At 39.0% G+C, this 17,274-nt stretch overlaps 1 protein-coding gene across 1 annotated transcript in view; it reads right to left on the bottom strand.

The window, feature by feature from the left end:
* Positions 1 to 9,598: 9,598 nt before the first annotated feature.
* Positions 9,599 to 17,274, bottom strand: part of LOC139717526 (uncharacterized) — a 40,259-nt gene continuing 32,583 nt past the window's right edge. Inside the window, exons 7-10 of the mRNA XM_071629033.1 lie at positions 14,052 to 14,219; positions 12,831 to 12,966; positions 11,453 to 11,639; positions 9,599 to 10,521 (exon numbers count right to left, since the gene is read on the bottom strand). Of these exons, the coding sequence (XP_071485134.1) occupies positions 10,245 to 10,521; positions 11,453 to 11,639; positions 12,831 to 12,966; positions 14,052 to 14,219 (768 nt within the window). The 3' untranslated portion in view covers positions 9,599 to 10,244. The remainder of the gene's footprint in view (positions 10,522 to 11,452; positions 11,640 to 12,830; positions 12,967 to 14,051; positions 14,220 to 17,274) is intronic.

Raw genomic sequence — 17,274 nt, 5'->3', positions numbered from 1 at the left:
TTGCACCTCCAGGGGTTTGTTGTGAGTGTTGACACCCTCACACCCTCCCCGCAGGGTGGCACAGCCGAGGCAGTTCATCGTGGATATTTCATGGAATTCACACTGATCAGCAGATCTAAATGCATGATGCATATTGTTGGTGCAGTAGTCCATCATTTGCCAGGAGAAGTGTTGTACGGCGCATGAAAATGAAAATAGCGTTCTAAGGAGGAATACCAGTGAAGAAAAACACAACAACTGGTGAACGTTGTTATATTAGCTTGATTTATAGTACTTTTATGTCAGTTTGAAGATGTCCTGCATTTTAGTTTTGTGTTTTCATTTCATTTAGTGGAATTGTCACATAAGATCACACTGATCTGTTACAAGATGTTACGTCTGAATCCTCACTCTGAAGACTTATTTTCATTGTATTTTGCTTGTAAGACATGATGCTGTAAGCAGGATATGATAGGGATATGGCTGATTTCAAGTTCTTAAACCTTGATGGTGCAGACAGTTCAATATGAATTGATATGTAAATCATTTTTCCTGTCTTTTTCCTTTTTTTTTTTGAAGTTGTACACAATAGGTATATCTTTTGTGAGTTTTCTCTCTTTTTCTCTTATATTCGGTGAGATCATAGAGTATGACCCGTAATCCCTCCCCCTTATTTCAGGCGAACCTTTCCATATATAGAAACCATTGATGTCCATCATCATTGTTTTGCAGAAAAACTGTCACTGTTAAGTTTTCCATGTATTTAAGAGTGTGCCATTTAATGTATTAAAAAATTGAAACAAGACAAAAAAGTCCCCTGCATGTTGAGATAGACTGTAATTAAACTTCTTTTGGCATTCAAATTACTGTAAAGCAGGAAATTTTCACAGCTTGAAATTTTTGAGAAATTGGAGCCAATGGCCTTTTTCGCATCATGAAATTTTTGTGAACTACCACCGGCATTTGTTGTATAAATCGTATAGACAAAAACTTTTGCCTGCATTTTTAATTTCGCAAAACTTAAATTAAAAAAATTGCAAAATTGAAATGCATGTGAAAATTTCGGGTTTGACAGTACTCCAAATTTAGATGAGACAAATTAGATACATACATACAACTTGTATTTCATATCTAGAGGTCATACTGTATTTAATGTCAAAATGAGACACTTGAAAGGACATGCTGCTCGCACAAAATAAATATATGCTGTCGTGTCAGGCACTACAGCTGTAGGTGATTTGAATTGTCCGACATCAGTGTGCAATTTGCCAGAAATCAGTTTACAGCGTACACATGAACCGTTGATTGGTCTTTGAAATAATGGAACATTGAGTATGCTTCATACAGGCAAAGCCACTGTGTGACTGTTATACCATGCATTCAGAGTTTTAAACTTGTTGCTACAAGTATAGTGATGGTTTGTACATGTGCATCTACATGTACATTATGTACATGTGTGCCTCTGCTGTCTTAAGACATTACATTGAAATCTTGAGGGTAAGGCAAAGTGAATGCTTGTGGCACTATAATTATGTACTGTACATGAACAATTCCGCATGTGAAACTGACATGTATTCAGTGTCATGTATTTAACAAGTGTGGATGATGCTCCTCTGTGATATTACTGTGACTTTATATAGATCTCCATCAGTGAAATATTTCATTCAGCTTGTCACACCTCCATACTTGTGTATCTATACATTTGTCTTCTGGTGCTCTGTGTTGACATGTTCAAAAATATTTGTCATCCAATAGACAGTACAAACCATCCTATCTTTGATGTTTAAGAGGGATGTTACTGTATGCACCATATATTTCACAAGGTACTTAGTTTCGCAAATTTCACAAGTCGATGCTAATAAAGAATTTAACAACACCCAAAAAAATTAACTCTGAACTCGACATGAATGTGACATGCATGCCTACCAAAAAAAAAAAATAAAACAAAATTCCGTTGTTACTGTACTCCATGATGGCAAATCAAACCACTCATGAAATTGTGTAACATCCTGATTCACAGAAAATTAGACTCGTGAAATATATGGCATATACAGTATATGGCCCATATAATGGTGTGTGTGTGTACACTCCTTGGGCATGAACAGAATCATTTATTCAAATGTGTGTACAGATGTATATCTCTCTGTGAATGAAACAGACAGTTTTTTATATTTGAATCCTCTACTCTACATATATGTATAAGATGTAAAAGTGGTACAGTAAAGAGGGGCATGGTGTTCAGTCTGTCATGTCGTACAGTATGTCTCCGAAAATATATCACCTGCAATTTGAACAGCCTTCTAGTTCTATCTATATATCGCTGTCATTGTTTGTATATATTGACATCAAACATGAATAGGTATAAAAAGGGTTATGTGCATTGTAATTTCTTTCTACTGGCATGAAGCAATTCCAAACCGTCTTTCACTCTATCCTGAACTAAAAAACATGAAATACTGTCATTATTATTTGTTTCTAATATTTAGTATTCTATATAAGGATATATATTTCTGCCAGAAGTTGATACAACTTCCACATGCCGCATAGTCATTCCCAGATTATTTGTGACATTTCCGTGCAAAGTTTTCAACTTTCATTCATATGAAATAGTGAGTACATGGAGCTACAAGTTAAATGATGGAAGGAATTGAAATGTCAGGCTTGTTTCTTGGCCGTGTGTATTTGTAATGTTTGTGTGTTTCAGTACTCTTGATGTTTGAACAGCTACTGTTTATGTTTAAACCACATGTATTTGCACTTTGAGGCTTTATGCAATTTTTAGTATGATTTTCCCGTGGTATTGCCAGTACTGTATGTAGAAGATGCTAGTGCTTTTCCTCATTGACTCATCTTATCCCACGGAGTAAGAAAGTGTAGTCAAATTTCTGATGTTTGTTTATGAAGTTTGTCTTTCTGTTATGTTGTATTATTAAAAGAAAACAGTAGTAGAAATGTCAGACCTGATTTAATAACCTCTGAATGCTTGCCATCATGAATTGTCCATGTTATAGCAGATATGGAAAATGGCAGCAACATTTTTGTTTATATTTTGTTTTAGAGTGCTATCCAGTCCAGATCCACATTGCAATGAACCCGACAAGTTAGGATATCTGGCTAGTGGAAGGGGGAAAAAAAATCAGATATAACGAATCTTGTATGAATATCTCCTGAAGGTGTTGCAACTACATTTTCCTGAGGTTTGCTCACAAATTTCACACTGGATATTATGCAACATGTGGACATAAATGCATTCCAACAAAACACTGCAGCTAAGAATATGAGTGGCAGTTTCTCTACTTGGGTTTGATGCGGATGCATACTCCTAAAATTGTCTCTGATGCTTGATGACAACACAGCTGATCAAATGTACCTATAGCAATTAGAAATAGAAACTGCTATGCACTATGTTCGAAAGCACCTTGTTTACATTTCATTATTTCGGCCTTGCGCTCGATTGATTAACATAGGATAATGTATTAAAGCATATTACTATTATTTTGTTCCCCACTCATGTACATTGAGTTGTAATGCAGTAGACTGTTGCCATTTCAAGCTCAGCTAGATCTTAATTCATTATCGTCATCTTTGTTCAGGGGATCCTTCCTCCCCCAGCCATCGCTGTGGGGCCATTCATTGACTGTGGTGTGACTTGCTGTTAGATTTGAATACCATAGTAGCATTCCATCACAAAAAAAGAAGAAAAAATGTACATAAAAAGATGTATTTGTATGCACGCTCTATTGAATGTACAGAATGATGGGTAGTGTCCTACAGGATTCAAATGGGAATTGGAGTTCAAAAGTAGAACAGCTGAATTTCGGTCAAACGACTTGCGTTTTTTGCAACAGTGTATAAATGCATTTCTTGCATCTGTGTACATTGTATTATCATGAGATTACCTGGTATGTCTGATGAGTACTTATTGTGGAGTTGTCCTTTTCATCCCAGTTTGCATATTTTGTCATAGTACCTGTACCTGAATAAATATTTTGTGATTTATAAGGGGGAGTATTTAGAATCCTGTTGTTTTTGTTTTGTTTGTCCAAGTCTGTGGAAGAAGTGCATAACCTCACGAGCTGTATAGCTGTGCTGTAGTTTATTATATACAAGTATTATCATTTTCATGATTACTATTGCGACTATCACTGTCGTTATTATTATTACTATTATTTATCATTATTATTATCATCATAATTATTAATATTCCCTTCTTTCCCCATGACAACATTCATGTGTTTTGGACGTTTCAGAACGCCATGTTCCCATAATATCCGACATGACATGCTGATGGACGATCGATTATCTCTGCAGCTGTCATCATCCATTGATTTTCATCTCAACTTTCATATTCCGTTAAGGTCCTTTTACTCATGCAGGAGACCTATGGGCTACCATTAGGCAACAAAAATCGTACAAAATCCTTCGGTAGTCTCCAACCCCAACCCCCCCCCCCCCCCCCAAAAAAAAAAAAAAAAAAAAAAAAAGTAATTATAACAACTAGAACTATTGAAGGTGATGAGTACCCCCGCTCAGGCAGCTCAGACTCTAATGAAAAAGAATTGAATCAGGATTAGTTAAAGATTCTGTTTGTGTGTGTGCCTGCGTGTGTGTCTGTGTGTCTGTGTGTGTAATACTCTGTGAGTACCTTGTGAGTTTGATTGCTTCACAGTTGTGGAAGTAGTTCACTCCATAAGGCTTTGGGAAAATTGTGGTTACCATGACAACGCTTTCTCCGACAAAGACAAAAAAAAACATGTCTTGCACATCTACACCTCGTCATCGGGTACACCAAATTTGATTTCTATTGCTTCAAAATTGTGGAAGTAGTTCACAAGATTTTCAAGAAAATATGCAGTTAAAAAGGCAACACCTTGTTAGGTACAAACACAAAGTATGTCTTGCATAACTACACCTGTAGATCATTATAGATAACAAATATACTGTGGAAATAGTTCGCTCCACAAGGATTTGGGAAATTGTTACCATGGCAACGCTTTCTCCGACAAACACACACACACCAAAAAAAAAAAAAAAATGTCTTGCAGATCTACACCTCAGTGTCATGTACACCAAATCTGATTCCAATTGCTTCAAAATTGTGGAAGTACATGTAGGCTCCCTAGTTCACAAGATTTTAAAGAAGAATATGGCAACACCTGGTCGGCTACAAACACGAAGTATGTCTTGCATAACTACACCTGTAGATCATTATAGGTAACAAATATACTATGGAAATAGTTCGCTCCACAAGGATTTGGGAAAATTGTGGTGACCATGGCAACGCTTTCTCCGACAAACACACACACACACACACACACACACACACACACACACACACACACACACACACACACACACACAAAATGTCTTGCACATCTACACCTTAATGTTATGTACCCAAAGTTTCATCGAAATTGCTTCAAAACTGCAGGAGATTTGCAACGGACCGCCCGACCGCCCGACCGCACGCTGATTCCTATATATATATACCCCCTTATACACTTCGTGTATGCGGGGGTATAATAAACAAACCAAGGAAATAACCAACAACAGCAGAAAAAAAAAAAAAAAAAAAAAAAAAGGTTTTGGAGATCGAAAGAGAATATTGCTATAGAGGGGGAAAGATGTGATCATATTCACTCATACCCTACCCGTCGTTCCCATGATTTTCATTTAAGTAATCCAAAGCTTTTACTTGCTCAAAAGTCGATTAGACATCACGGTCCGGATACATGGAACACTCTTCCCGAAGAGTTGAAACAGTGTGCCTCCTTGTTTTCATTCAAAGCAAACTTAAAGAAGCATATTTTATCACAGTATACTTCAAATACGAATTAAGCCCGAATAATTTATATGACTTATGTTGGTCTCCCGATAGTAGCAACATCGTAAGTCATTCCCTCTTCCAGCAAACCAATTTTATCATTCCAAATCCCAGCCTATCTGCCCCTGTGCACTCTCAAGCACTCGCACGCACATTCACCACCTTCACACATCAGAGTTTATTTTCCCCTGCTATCCTCGCAGCAGAATTTGTATTGTTTACCAATTTACCTATACCTACCTTTTCCTCGGGCCGGCCATCTTTTCAAGCAATGCTTACAATGGCGGCCCTCTGCATTATCATTGTGCTGTAAGAAATTGTTAGCATTTGTCACCCTCTGTATCTCTAAGATCGCTACTGCTGATCTACACTAACAAACACAATGGAGAGAACGAAACTAGTAGGATTGTAACTTGTTATCTACTGCTGATGTAATAATGTCGGCATTTCGAAGCCTGGGTGTTTGTTTCAAGTTCATCGTGTCACTGCCGGCAACTAGGGATAGCCCGGTGGTAGTGTCGCTGCCATGAAAGCAGTAGACGGCAGGTTCGAATCCCACTGGTTTCCTTCTTTCCGTGTTAAGAATTGCAGATCAGCAGTTGTGATCTTAGAAATACGGAGGTCGACAAATTAATGATAGCAGTTTCTTACAGCACATTCTGGAGACCCTTTTGCACTTTTTTAGGGACCTTATTCTCGCCGATGTCTCATGAGTCCCGTTTTGGAGAGCAACGTCTTCCCCTGTGCAGTATTTCAATGTCTTGTACTGTAACTTTTCCACTGATATCTGTCACTGATTCTTTAAATTTCGGCGGAAATTCACTAAAAGCCTTAAATTTGTTGACGCGGACCGCCGAGTGGTGGACAGATCGCTGAGCATTCATGTAAAAGTCTGCTGCCCTCTTGAGACCACTGAGAGACTGTTGATCCGATTCAAAAATTTGATGAAGACCATCGCAACCATATAGCATTCTTTAAACAGTCTGTGGACAAGGGATGTAAGGAAACCCCACTTACATATTCAAGTTGGTGAAAAGTGGGTGTAGTATCTCCAGTAAATGTTGCAATTGGACCTACTCAGATGTGAAAAGTAAACGCGGTCTTATTTGCTTTTTTTTCCTCTCTCTCTCCTTTCTTTAAAACACAACACTTATTTGCTTATAAAAATGTCAGTTAGTGTGCATAATACTTTAGCAAATATGATAGGTCGCTCTCTTTGATATGTCATCATCGCTAGATTATTGCCACCACACGTAATATTTTTGTTGCCATCATCATTTTAGAAGATCGTGCTATATGTGTCAATGGGTAAGCGTGTGATTAAACGACAGATATCAAATGGAATTGGCATTGAAACGATTATATATGACCGTTATCGCCGCTTCATGAAAAAAAAAACACCCTGAAACTATGAAATGCCACGAGAGCTGATGAAAAAAACTTTCATCGTATTATATATATATATATATATATATATATATATATATATATATATATATGTGTGTGTGTGTGTGTGTGTGTGTGTGTATATATATATATATATATATATATATATATATATATATATATATATATATATATATCCAATAACGTAGATTTGAACAGGGGGTCGAGCCTAATTGCAAAAGCATTGATAATAGCTAAAATCAACAATAACGTAATTTTCTGCCAAGTCATTATCCGTTCTGACTAGGGCCATTTAAAATTTCACATGACATTAATTCGCAGATTCCCCCCCCCCCCCCACCCCTACAATGCAAATTCAATCGCAGAACTGCACAGAAACAAAGCATTTAATCTTGGAAGCCATCGTGATAACAGACAATAGATAACACCATCTAAATTACATTAATATTTCTTTTATTTGTTAAAACACTCCAGATATGACATGTTAATGTACATCGCAGGACTTAAAATCTTTTCATTATTCTATCAAAATCATTCCCATCTAGAGGACAAAAAGAAAATCAACCATCCATATTAGATTAAAGCGAATTGATAAATCATTAAACAGAAAAAAATATATATGTTACTTTCATCAACAAAATAAGCATGGCAAGGGAAGTTATGATACTTGTCTAAAAATGCAGTGAAAGTTCTCTTTGTTATAAAAATAATTAGTGCATGGATTATTCTATACAAAATGCGCGAAAACAAATAGCCAGTATGAGTATTGGTCACTGCATCTGAAGATGATCATTTACACCTATAGAAACGCGTCTATGTACACTTATTTCAACGCAAGATAGAGATTCTGCTAATAATTTTCACAATCAAGCGCGTTTTCCCTCGTAACAAGAAAAAGGAAGACAGTAATAATCTTCTTTTCTTCATAAACAATTTGGTCTTCCTGTCTGACCGTCCATGTATGAATAGATTTGGTGTTTAACTGTCCAATAAGGCACGGTACAAGACTATATATTTATAGGTAAACATTATTATGGTTGTGAATCTCGTAACCATTCTACGTTCTTAGAACGCGGATTGCAGCACGACCCTATAGATGTTCACAAAGATAAACTAGACATAGTGTCCAATCATACATTGGCTCTTCTAATAGAAGTTGATTACTGGTGTTGCATAGTTGATCCTTATAGCCACTGACTGCTTATCTACAAAATGGGTTACACGTCTACAGTTATTTCAACAATCAAAACAAATCTCTAAGATTAAAGAAAGGAATAGCGATTTAGAAGATTACACACACAACAAAGTTCAGAACTTCAGAACTGACGGTAGAATCAAAAAGAGAAAAGATATTGGCTAATTGTGTTTAAGCCGATTGTTCAATTGAATAAGACTAACAGTGTAAAACGAACCAGAAATTACAATAATCAATACTAAAAAAAAAATGCTGCAAACATCTTAGAGCATAATATTTGAAAGCACAAAAAGTGGATAAATATTGATATTAACTGGCAAGATGGGAGCAAAAGACAAAGTATCAACAATGATGAAAGCAGCGGAAAGTAGGTAAAATGCGGTTGCACAATGAAACTAAAAATGATCTTCGTTTTGTCCATTTAGTTATCTCCAATCGCAGCATATTACATGGCACATATGAGATACTTAATAACGTCTTTATAATATAACTTAGATATTATGAAATAGCTATACGTTACATGATTGCAAGTTTGTGCCTATGAACGCACTCGTCATACGCAAACACTACTCATGAATGCCTCGTCATATCGCAATTCACGTTTCGTTTAAGTCTCATTCTTGCAGACGACCGTGCTTAATTTCGCCGGACCTCTTGCGGAGAAATCAACGACTTTTCTTTCTCTCTCTTGTTTTTTTTTTCCTTTTTGGTCATTTGTTGTTGTTGTTATGGCCTTCTCTTGCTCGTTTTGAAAGTGGCGCGCAATTTCACAACTTCGTGAGGCCTTGGTGTAATATCCTATTAGGAGGTCAACAAAACAAACATATAATACAAGCCTTTTTCCTTTAGCTGATGTTTTGTTTAGAGAAATCAAATAAGTTTTAATTACCCGCGGAGTGAGTGCTACCTTTAACTTCAGTTGGTGGTGAGCCATAGAATACCGAGACACTGAGGCCCGAGCATCTTGCGAAAGACTACATAATTGTTACAAGCCTATACAGGCAATGAAGCGAGCTGCTACAAAAGTGGGGGATGAAGAGAAAGGTAGATAGATAGATAAATAGATAGATAGATAGATAGATAGATAGATAGATAAATAAATAGATAGATAGATAGATAGATAGATAGGTAGATAGTTAGGTAGGTAGGTAGGTAGATAGATAGATAGATAGTTATAGATAGATAGATAGATAGATAGACGGATAGATAGATAGGTAGGTAGATAGATAGATAGACTGAGAAAGATAATGGGGCGGGAGAGAGATTCGGGAAAAATACGATCTGCAAACGAACGAAAAAAAAAACGCTTAATGAAACGAGCAATCTTCAAGTGGCAATCTGCACAGTGATTTAACATAAACATATAAAATCAGAGTAAAAATTGGGAACGAAAAGGATGATTACGATGATAATGAACACGACTCTGAAGATTAACCAAATAAGAAATGCGTTGTGGGAGGAACAGAAAGGAAGATTGAGAAATAATACAAAGAAATATGCTTAATTGATTGTATGGAGTGGAGTATACTATGTTCGAGAATAGAACATGACGACGAATAATAGTGGTTTTTTATTATCTTTATGCAGTTTTTTCAAGTAGCTGATATGATTGACTAAGCAATGAAAAACAATTACTAGATGACACTATTCAGGCTTTCACTTAATAAAATACAGTAGATGAAATAAAGACTCTGAGGTTTCTTGCAGATGTTATGCTTCCCGCTTGATGGTAAGAACTTCAGTACTTTCCGCAGTCCTAGTGTTGAGTGCATGCCATCATACACGTTTTCTCCCCAAAGTGGTCTGCGACCAACCAGTGACCAAACAATCAAGCAACAATCACGATATTCTGAGCGTCTGTTTGTGCGCAAGGCGTGCCCCGCATTCCTCGTAATCCTGACTGCTGACCCATCGCTCCTGGAAGCTCGAGTGGGAGGCGAGGATGGCACCGCCGATCCACGTGGTGATGTCGCGGTTGTCATGGGCAACGACCGTCCTCCGGATGTTGCGCGACGTCATCTCGGTCTGCAGTCGCTCGGCGTAGCCGCGGAGTTTGGTGTTGCCTCCAGCCAGGAGGATGGTGGGGTCGATACTCTCCAGGAAGGTGTTATCGCACCTAGGAAGAGGAAGGACAGTGAGAACGGTCATGGGGCAGATCTGTTGGACTGGCTAGGAGCAAATATCCTACATTGTAGTATTCAGAGAAGCGGTTTTCGCGGCTGACGTTGGTACATTTAAGACCTCTTACCGGCATTATTTGTGGAAGGTGAAAACCCCAGTTTAACTGGCTAACAATTTAAACGGTTGTCCCCGGCATTATAAGGAGACCTAGAACAAAACTAATAAAATTAAATGACAATGGTGCAGTTTATAGATTCTATCACTGCTGTAGATATCCCAGACTTAACCTCTCCTTTTTCGTCATACATGTATGTAACTTTGATGACGGCATGCCATTGAATAATACTCTCATATTTGATATCATCACTATAATGTTTTGTTTTGTGTTTTTTTTTAAAAGAAATGATTAGCATGAAAATTATCCTACGCTATATAGCGTGCATCTTCATTTTGCCCCTCAACTTGCGCATCAAAACTGAAATGTGTATATTAACCGATGATTACTGAATAAAAGTATGCATCGATTGCAAGATGTCAGTGTCGTTGATAGATTATCATCATGATCTTGTTATGACGGACTGACTTCTTTTTGTACATCTAATATACAGGTATACGCTAATACGCTTTATTTTTCAACAGGCTGTTGTCTTCAAGCTATTCACTTATTCAAAGACAGCAGTCTACATTCCAGTACTATCAATACATCCTACCATAATCCATTCAAATCACTGTTTTTTTTTCCTGTCTATCCTAAATAACTCTAAATCAGCATATCTTTTCTTTTCTTTTATCGGACTATTGTAGGCCTACATGGAATTTTAGTTATGTATGAATATACCGCTTGAAAAAAATTGATTTGAAAATGAATTTGAATTTTAAATTCATATTTCAAAAATGGAGTACAAGGGTCAAAGAGGACGTTGTACCTGCTAAGACACTCCTGGATCACGTCAAGCAAACCTCTCTGCTGCGTAGGGCTGAAAAGGTCTGGTCTGAACATCGCCTCGGTGCAGTGGAAGAGGTCCTGTCGTCGCAGCGACACCGCCGACCCATCCGGCAGGGCGTATCTGATCGGAGTCGTCAGATCAACCTGCTGCAGCTCCTTTTCGAAATCTGCCACAATCAATGACAATCGAAACCAACAAATAGACAAATAGACACACGCATATATACAAACACGTTTGCGTTTGTAGAATCGAGCTGTAATCAAAACAGTCACAACATAATACTCTCCGTAAATATTTTCATGTCTCATTATATCTGGATTGGTATAGGAAGTTATAGGAAACATATATTTTTCGTGAGATGACAGTTATGTGTTTGCTTTTACTCTGCTCGTTTCGTTTTCTAGTGGGAGGACATCAATAATTTCGAAACATAACTGAAGAGAAACTTTAACTTGAATCCACAATTTAAGTGTGCAAGCAGTCAGAAACAAACAATGCTTAATGCAGTTTTTTTTTTCTTATTCCTGACCTATCATGCTCTATAGATCCGAGTAGGGTACCTATCCTTGCGAAGCTTTACGTGTCAGTGTTAGCATTGTTATATTTCATTTAAGGACCTTGGAATGGAAACTGTGAAAATGTATCAGGTTACCATTTGGTTAGTAATTCAAGCACACTACGAATTCAACATTCCTCATAGTTGACAAACGTATCTTTCAGTGAAACTATTGTGAGCAAATACTGTAAGTGTATAAATACCCATATTGTTTACTGTGTACATGCGACTTTGAGAAACACGACTATAGAATTGGAGCAACAAATGCGAGGGGACAAATGACATTGTTACACGTATCATTGCGGCATGCAGAATTTAGTCAGGCCTGGTGGCTAAGGTATAATTATATTCTACAATTCCCCAACTTATTTGAGACCACAAGTCATGCATTTAGTTTATAACGGTGCGGGCGATTGGCGAGGTATAAGGAGTGAGCGCCCAACCAGGAGAGGGAGTGCAAGGTCTCGTCACCCCATTGCTGCGCTGTTGGTCATAACCAAAATCCCGATGCACGGTGTGGAAAAGAAACCCACGGGGCATAGAGTTTAAAGAATACATTGTAGTTTCAATTTTGCTACAAATCATCCAGTTTGAGACGATTGATAACACAGAAATGATGTTATCGCCTTGTCTTCTTTCATCGGTGTTGTGTTAAGAAAATGAGACAAACTCGTTTACTTCAAGAAGAAATGGTGCAGAGATGATGATTAAGTTTGGCCCCTTTTCTCATATTTTTAGTCACACTTGCACATATCATCCACATAACGTAAACGAACAACGAAGTGCCGATAAGCGCCTTACCACTACAGACGTAAGCCATGTTTTCTTTCATCTCCCTTACGATGCGGTGATCGGACGGAGTCGACGTGGTGAACGAGTGCTCGTCCATCAGGATTCGCTGGAGCTTCCGCGTTACTCCTCTTCCCGCTATGTCGAGCTACATGGAGTGAAGAACATTGAGTTCAATAACATAAACCTTTCACAGTCACGTGTTGTATCTATGCAAAGCATCACAAGGGATTATCAAGCTTTGACGGAAATATCTTTTTTTTTTCTTTCTTTCTCTCCCCATCACAGCAGCTAGCATGTCTTCGAATGTTGACCAATCAAGCAAATGCTCTTGACCACACTATTTTGGCTGTCCTATCTGATTCGCTGAATGCGTACTTTTCTCTCTTTAAAGAAATCTACACCTTTGGATGTCTCTGCACGAAATGTGGTTATCTTAGGTTGTGACAGTGACGTTCAATGCTAGCGTTACGTAATGACGTCGTCACCGTTTAAAGCATTTTCTTTCAAATGGTCTGAACGGAGAATACTTATATCCTTCGGCCCACTCGTTATTCCTAAGGTTCGCTATCCCGAAGGTTTGTTATTCCGAAGGCTTGTTATTACGAAGATTCGTAATCCCCCCCCCCCCAAAAAAAAAAAAAAAATGGTTAAATTTCGTTAGAACGCAAATACATGTATTTCCATTTTCGGATAACGAAATTTATTTCATTTTCGGACTATTATATGGCACTTTCGGTAATAACGAATATCACCGGGCAAAACAAGCACTCAGTACTCGGTAGTTTTCCAGTGAGTTTCCCTCACTGTAGTTTTGAAAACAATTCAATTCAATTCAATTCAATTCAATTCAATTCAATTCAATTCAATCCAATTCAATTCAATTCGATTCCATTCATCTTAATACTTTATTCTTAATAGAAACATCAGAATGAAAGTACAAAGATTACGCTTGGAATATTTTGCTGAAACGAAAATCCATAATCATATATTCGTTTGTTTGTTTGTTTGTTTGCTTTTTCTTTTTTATCAATTTATGTGTTAGTCTGAAAATTCCCGATCATGTTCTATTTGGAACGGAGGCCATTTTTTTAGGGGATCCTTTCAAACAGTTAGTAATGATCCAGAGTCATTTCATTTTGAAGTATCATGTGTGTGCCTCGTTGTTGTTGTTTTTGTTTTTGTTGTTGTTATATTTGACTGCCAGCGTTTTCCACCTTATTATAGACTTACCGTTACCACTGCATTGGACACGGTGCACCCCTGGTAAACCGGGATCACTTCGGTCACGCCGCTGCCGCTACTCAGCACCAGACCCGACGTCTCCCCGTTGGCGTGGAGTGCTAGGGCTCCCTGGTTGATGACGTAACACGCTGGGACGTGATACTGCTCAAAGAGAGTCTGGAGACCGGCAATAATAAGATGATAATAATGATAATAATAATAATAATAACAATAATAATAATAATGATAATAATAATAATAATAATGATAATGATATTGTCTCATTTACCAAGGGTAGCCTCTTCAGTGTTGCCACTGCTCTACCAGAGGGCCCTGCTATATCCTAGCGTTGCCAGGTATACCCATTTATACACCTGGGTCGAGAGGGACATAGTGGGTAAAAACATCTTGTCCAAGGACGTAAGCACTAGGCGGGATTCGAACTCGGGTCTTCCGAATGGGAGTCGGGAATCCACCAGTGCCGTATATAAAGAGTCTTGAGTCCAGAATCTTGCTGAACCGCCTTATCGACCACTAAGAGGAAGGCTTGCTACCTGAAAATCAATGCGGGTTCAGACAGGGACGCAGCACAGTGGATATGATTTTCGCAGCACGTCAGCTTCAGAAGAAATGCCAGGAGCAGAATGTCGGTCTCTACACCACCTTCGTAGACCTGACTAAGGCTTTCGACACTGTATGCCGAGAAGGCCTATGGAAGATCATGGCCAAGTTTGGCTGCCCTGCCAAGTTCACCTGACTGGTCAGACAGTTCCATGACGGCATGCAAGCTAACGTGCAGGATGACGGTGAACGCTCAGAGCCCTCTCCTGTCACAAACGTCGTGAAACAAGGCCGCGTTCTCGCCCCTACCCTGTTCAGTATGATGTTCTCAGCCATGCTGACAGATGCTTTTCGTGAAGGTGACATCGGAGTCGATTTCAGATTCAGAACTGATGGAAAGCTCTTCAACCTACGGAGACTGCAGACAAAATCGAAAGTTCAGGAGGATATCGCCCGTGACTTTCTCTTTGCTGATGACTGTGCCCTGTATGCTAGTACCCAGTCTGACATGCAGGAAAGCATTGACCTATTCGCCAACGCCTGTGACGACTTCGGTCGGATGATAAGCATAAAGAAAACTGAGGTGATGCATCAGCCAGCTCCTGCAACTTCCTACACAGAGCCAACCGTCACAGTCAACGACGAGAAGTTGAAAGTGGCAGACAAATTTGTTTATCTTGGCAGCACCCTGTCACGCAATATCAGCATCGACGAAGAAGTCTCCTACAGAATTGCCAGGGCATGCTCGGCCTTCGGCAGCCTCAGAGACAGGGTGTGGAAGAGAAGAGGAATAAGTCTTCAAACCAAACTTAAGGTGTAAAGAGCAGTCGTCCTGCCCTCTCTACTGTACGCCTGCCAAACAGCTGAACTCCTTCCACATGAGATGCCTCCGAAATCTGCTACATGTTAAATGGCAAGACAAGGTGCCAGACATCGAAGTACTTCAGAGATCCCAAATGGAGAGTGCTCATGCGATGCTCAAGCGCTCCCAACTCAGATGGGCGGGGCATGTACTTCGAATGTCCGACGAACGTTTGCCAAAGCGACTGCTCTACGGTGAACTGGTGGAAGACAAGCGCTCTCATGGAGGTCAGAGGAAGCGCTACAAGGACACACTCAAAGCATCCATGAAATGCTGTAGCATCAACCCGGACAAATGGGAAACAACGGCGCAAGACCGATCTGCCTGGCGATCCGTGGTCAGCTCTGGTGTGTCAGGCTACGAAGTGAAACGTGTGGAGGAGCAGGAGCAAAAACGGCAGCAGCTTGGCGTACCTCCGGCATTTCCATGTCCACACTGCACCAGGCATTTTAGGGCAAGGATCGGACATAGGACTGATAAGCCATCTTCGCACTCACGGAATGTAGTGTTACTAGAAGTTGTGGTCGTCTTCGCCAGCAAAGGACGAACATCATCATCATCATCATCATCATCATCATATAAAGAGAGTCTGGCCAACTCATAAATTGGACGCCATGTCGTTATCCAGCGTACAGTGCGCTTATGGTTTTAGCGCGTGCGCTTGGGGGGCTTTTTACTCCCATATGTATGAAACTGACATGAAGGCCTACTAGTAATTCAAAATGAATACACCTATGTACAATGTACAACATGACAACGTCGTCGATAAGTGCGTATTAAGGTAGGTAAAATGATCTCAAATTGTTTTAAAATAATTCAAAGAGAAAGACCTGAAATTGAACTGTAAAGCACAAGACAGTATATTTACCTGGATTACATTATGAGGGATATCCTCGGTGAAATCCGCACCAAATTAGAATTACATGGCTAGATCATTGAATAGATATGAAGTAAGTAATTAAAAAAAATGAAAATGTCCTAATGGCGACTGGTATACCTCCGCCAGATTACATTGTTCTCTTAACAGGTCTGAGTACGTCTCTACAATGTTATACGACAGTTTCACATACTTGGCAGAAAAAAAAATGCCATGTTTGTCACAAAATTCAATGCGTCGAGTGTTTACTTTCCTTAAACTAGGTGTGAATGGATGGACTTTTATTGTTAAAGACTCGTTGACTGAGCAAACATTAAGGAATTTGAGCATTTTCACTTTGACCAATATATTCTTATGACAATACTTTGATCGGTCATTTTAAAAAATATGGGGAAAATCCAGTCATGTTAGTATTTCACTTGACCTTTGACCATCTTAGCCAAAATCTTTCCGTACGTGTCATTGTGGAGTAATGGTGGCATGCAAATACTGTAAATATTGGACAAACTATTTACTGTAAATACTGAGCATTGGGTAATCCCCAAGGTACGAAGGAACTGTGTAATTATATTTCAACAATAGATCACACCTGTAGATAGTAGAATTTCAACATTTTACCTGACATTGATCCTTTGGCCTGTATAATGAATCTTATCTGGAACAGAAACGAGTTGCTACTCGCTTACCAGTTTTCTGGCCGCACTCTCATTCCCCACTTTTTCCTTCCTTTTGGATCTGCTTTCTCGTCGCACTCCGATTTCCCACTTTTTCCTTCCTTTTGGATCTGTCGGAAAGCGGTGCGTCATTACACTTGTGACAGGTTATTTTGCGCAACGCCATGCTGCGCAGGAAGGCATGCCGAATCTTCAGTTCGATAAGATATCAAAATATCTTTCGTGTATACCTTCTACTTCAATAAAGCAGACAACGGC

This window comes from Diadema antillarum, unplaced genomic scaffold (assembly GCF_040938485.1).
Source record: "Diadema antillarum isolate AM-2024a unplaced genomic scaffold, OU_Dant_1.0 scf00000007, whole genome shotgun sequence".
Lineage (NCBI taxonomy): Eukaryota > Metazoa > Echinodermata > Echinoidea > Diadematoida > Diadematidae > Diadema > Diadema antillarum.
The sequence above is the reverse complement of the archived record's forward strand: the minus strand, read 5'-3'. Positions and strand labels throughout refer to the sequence as shown.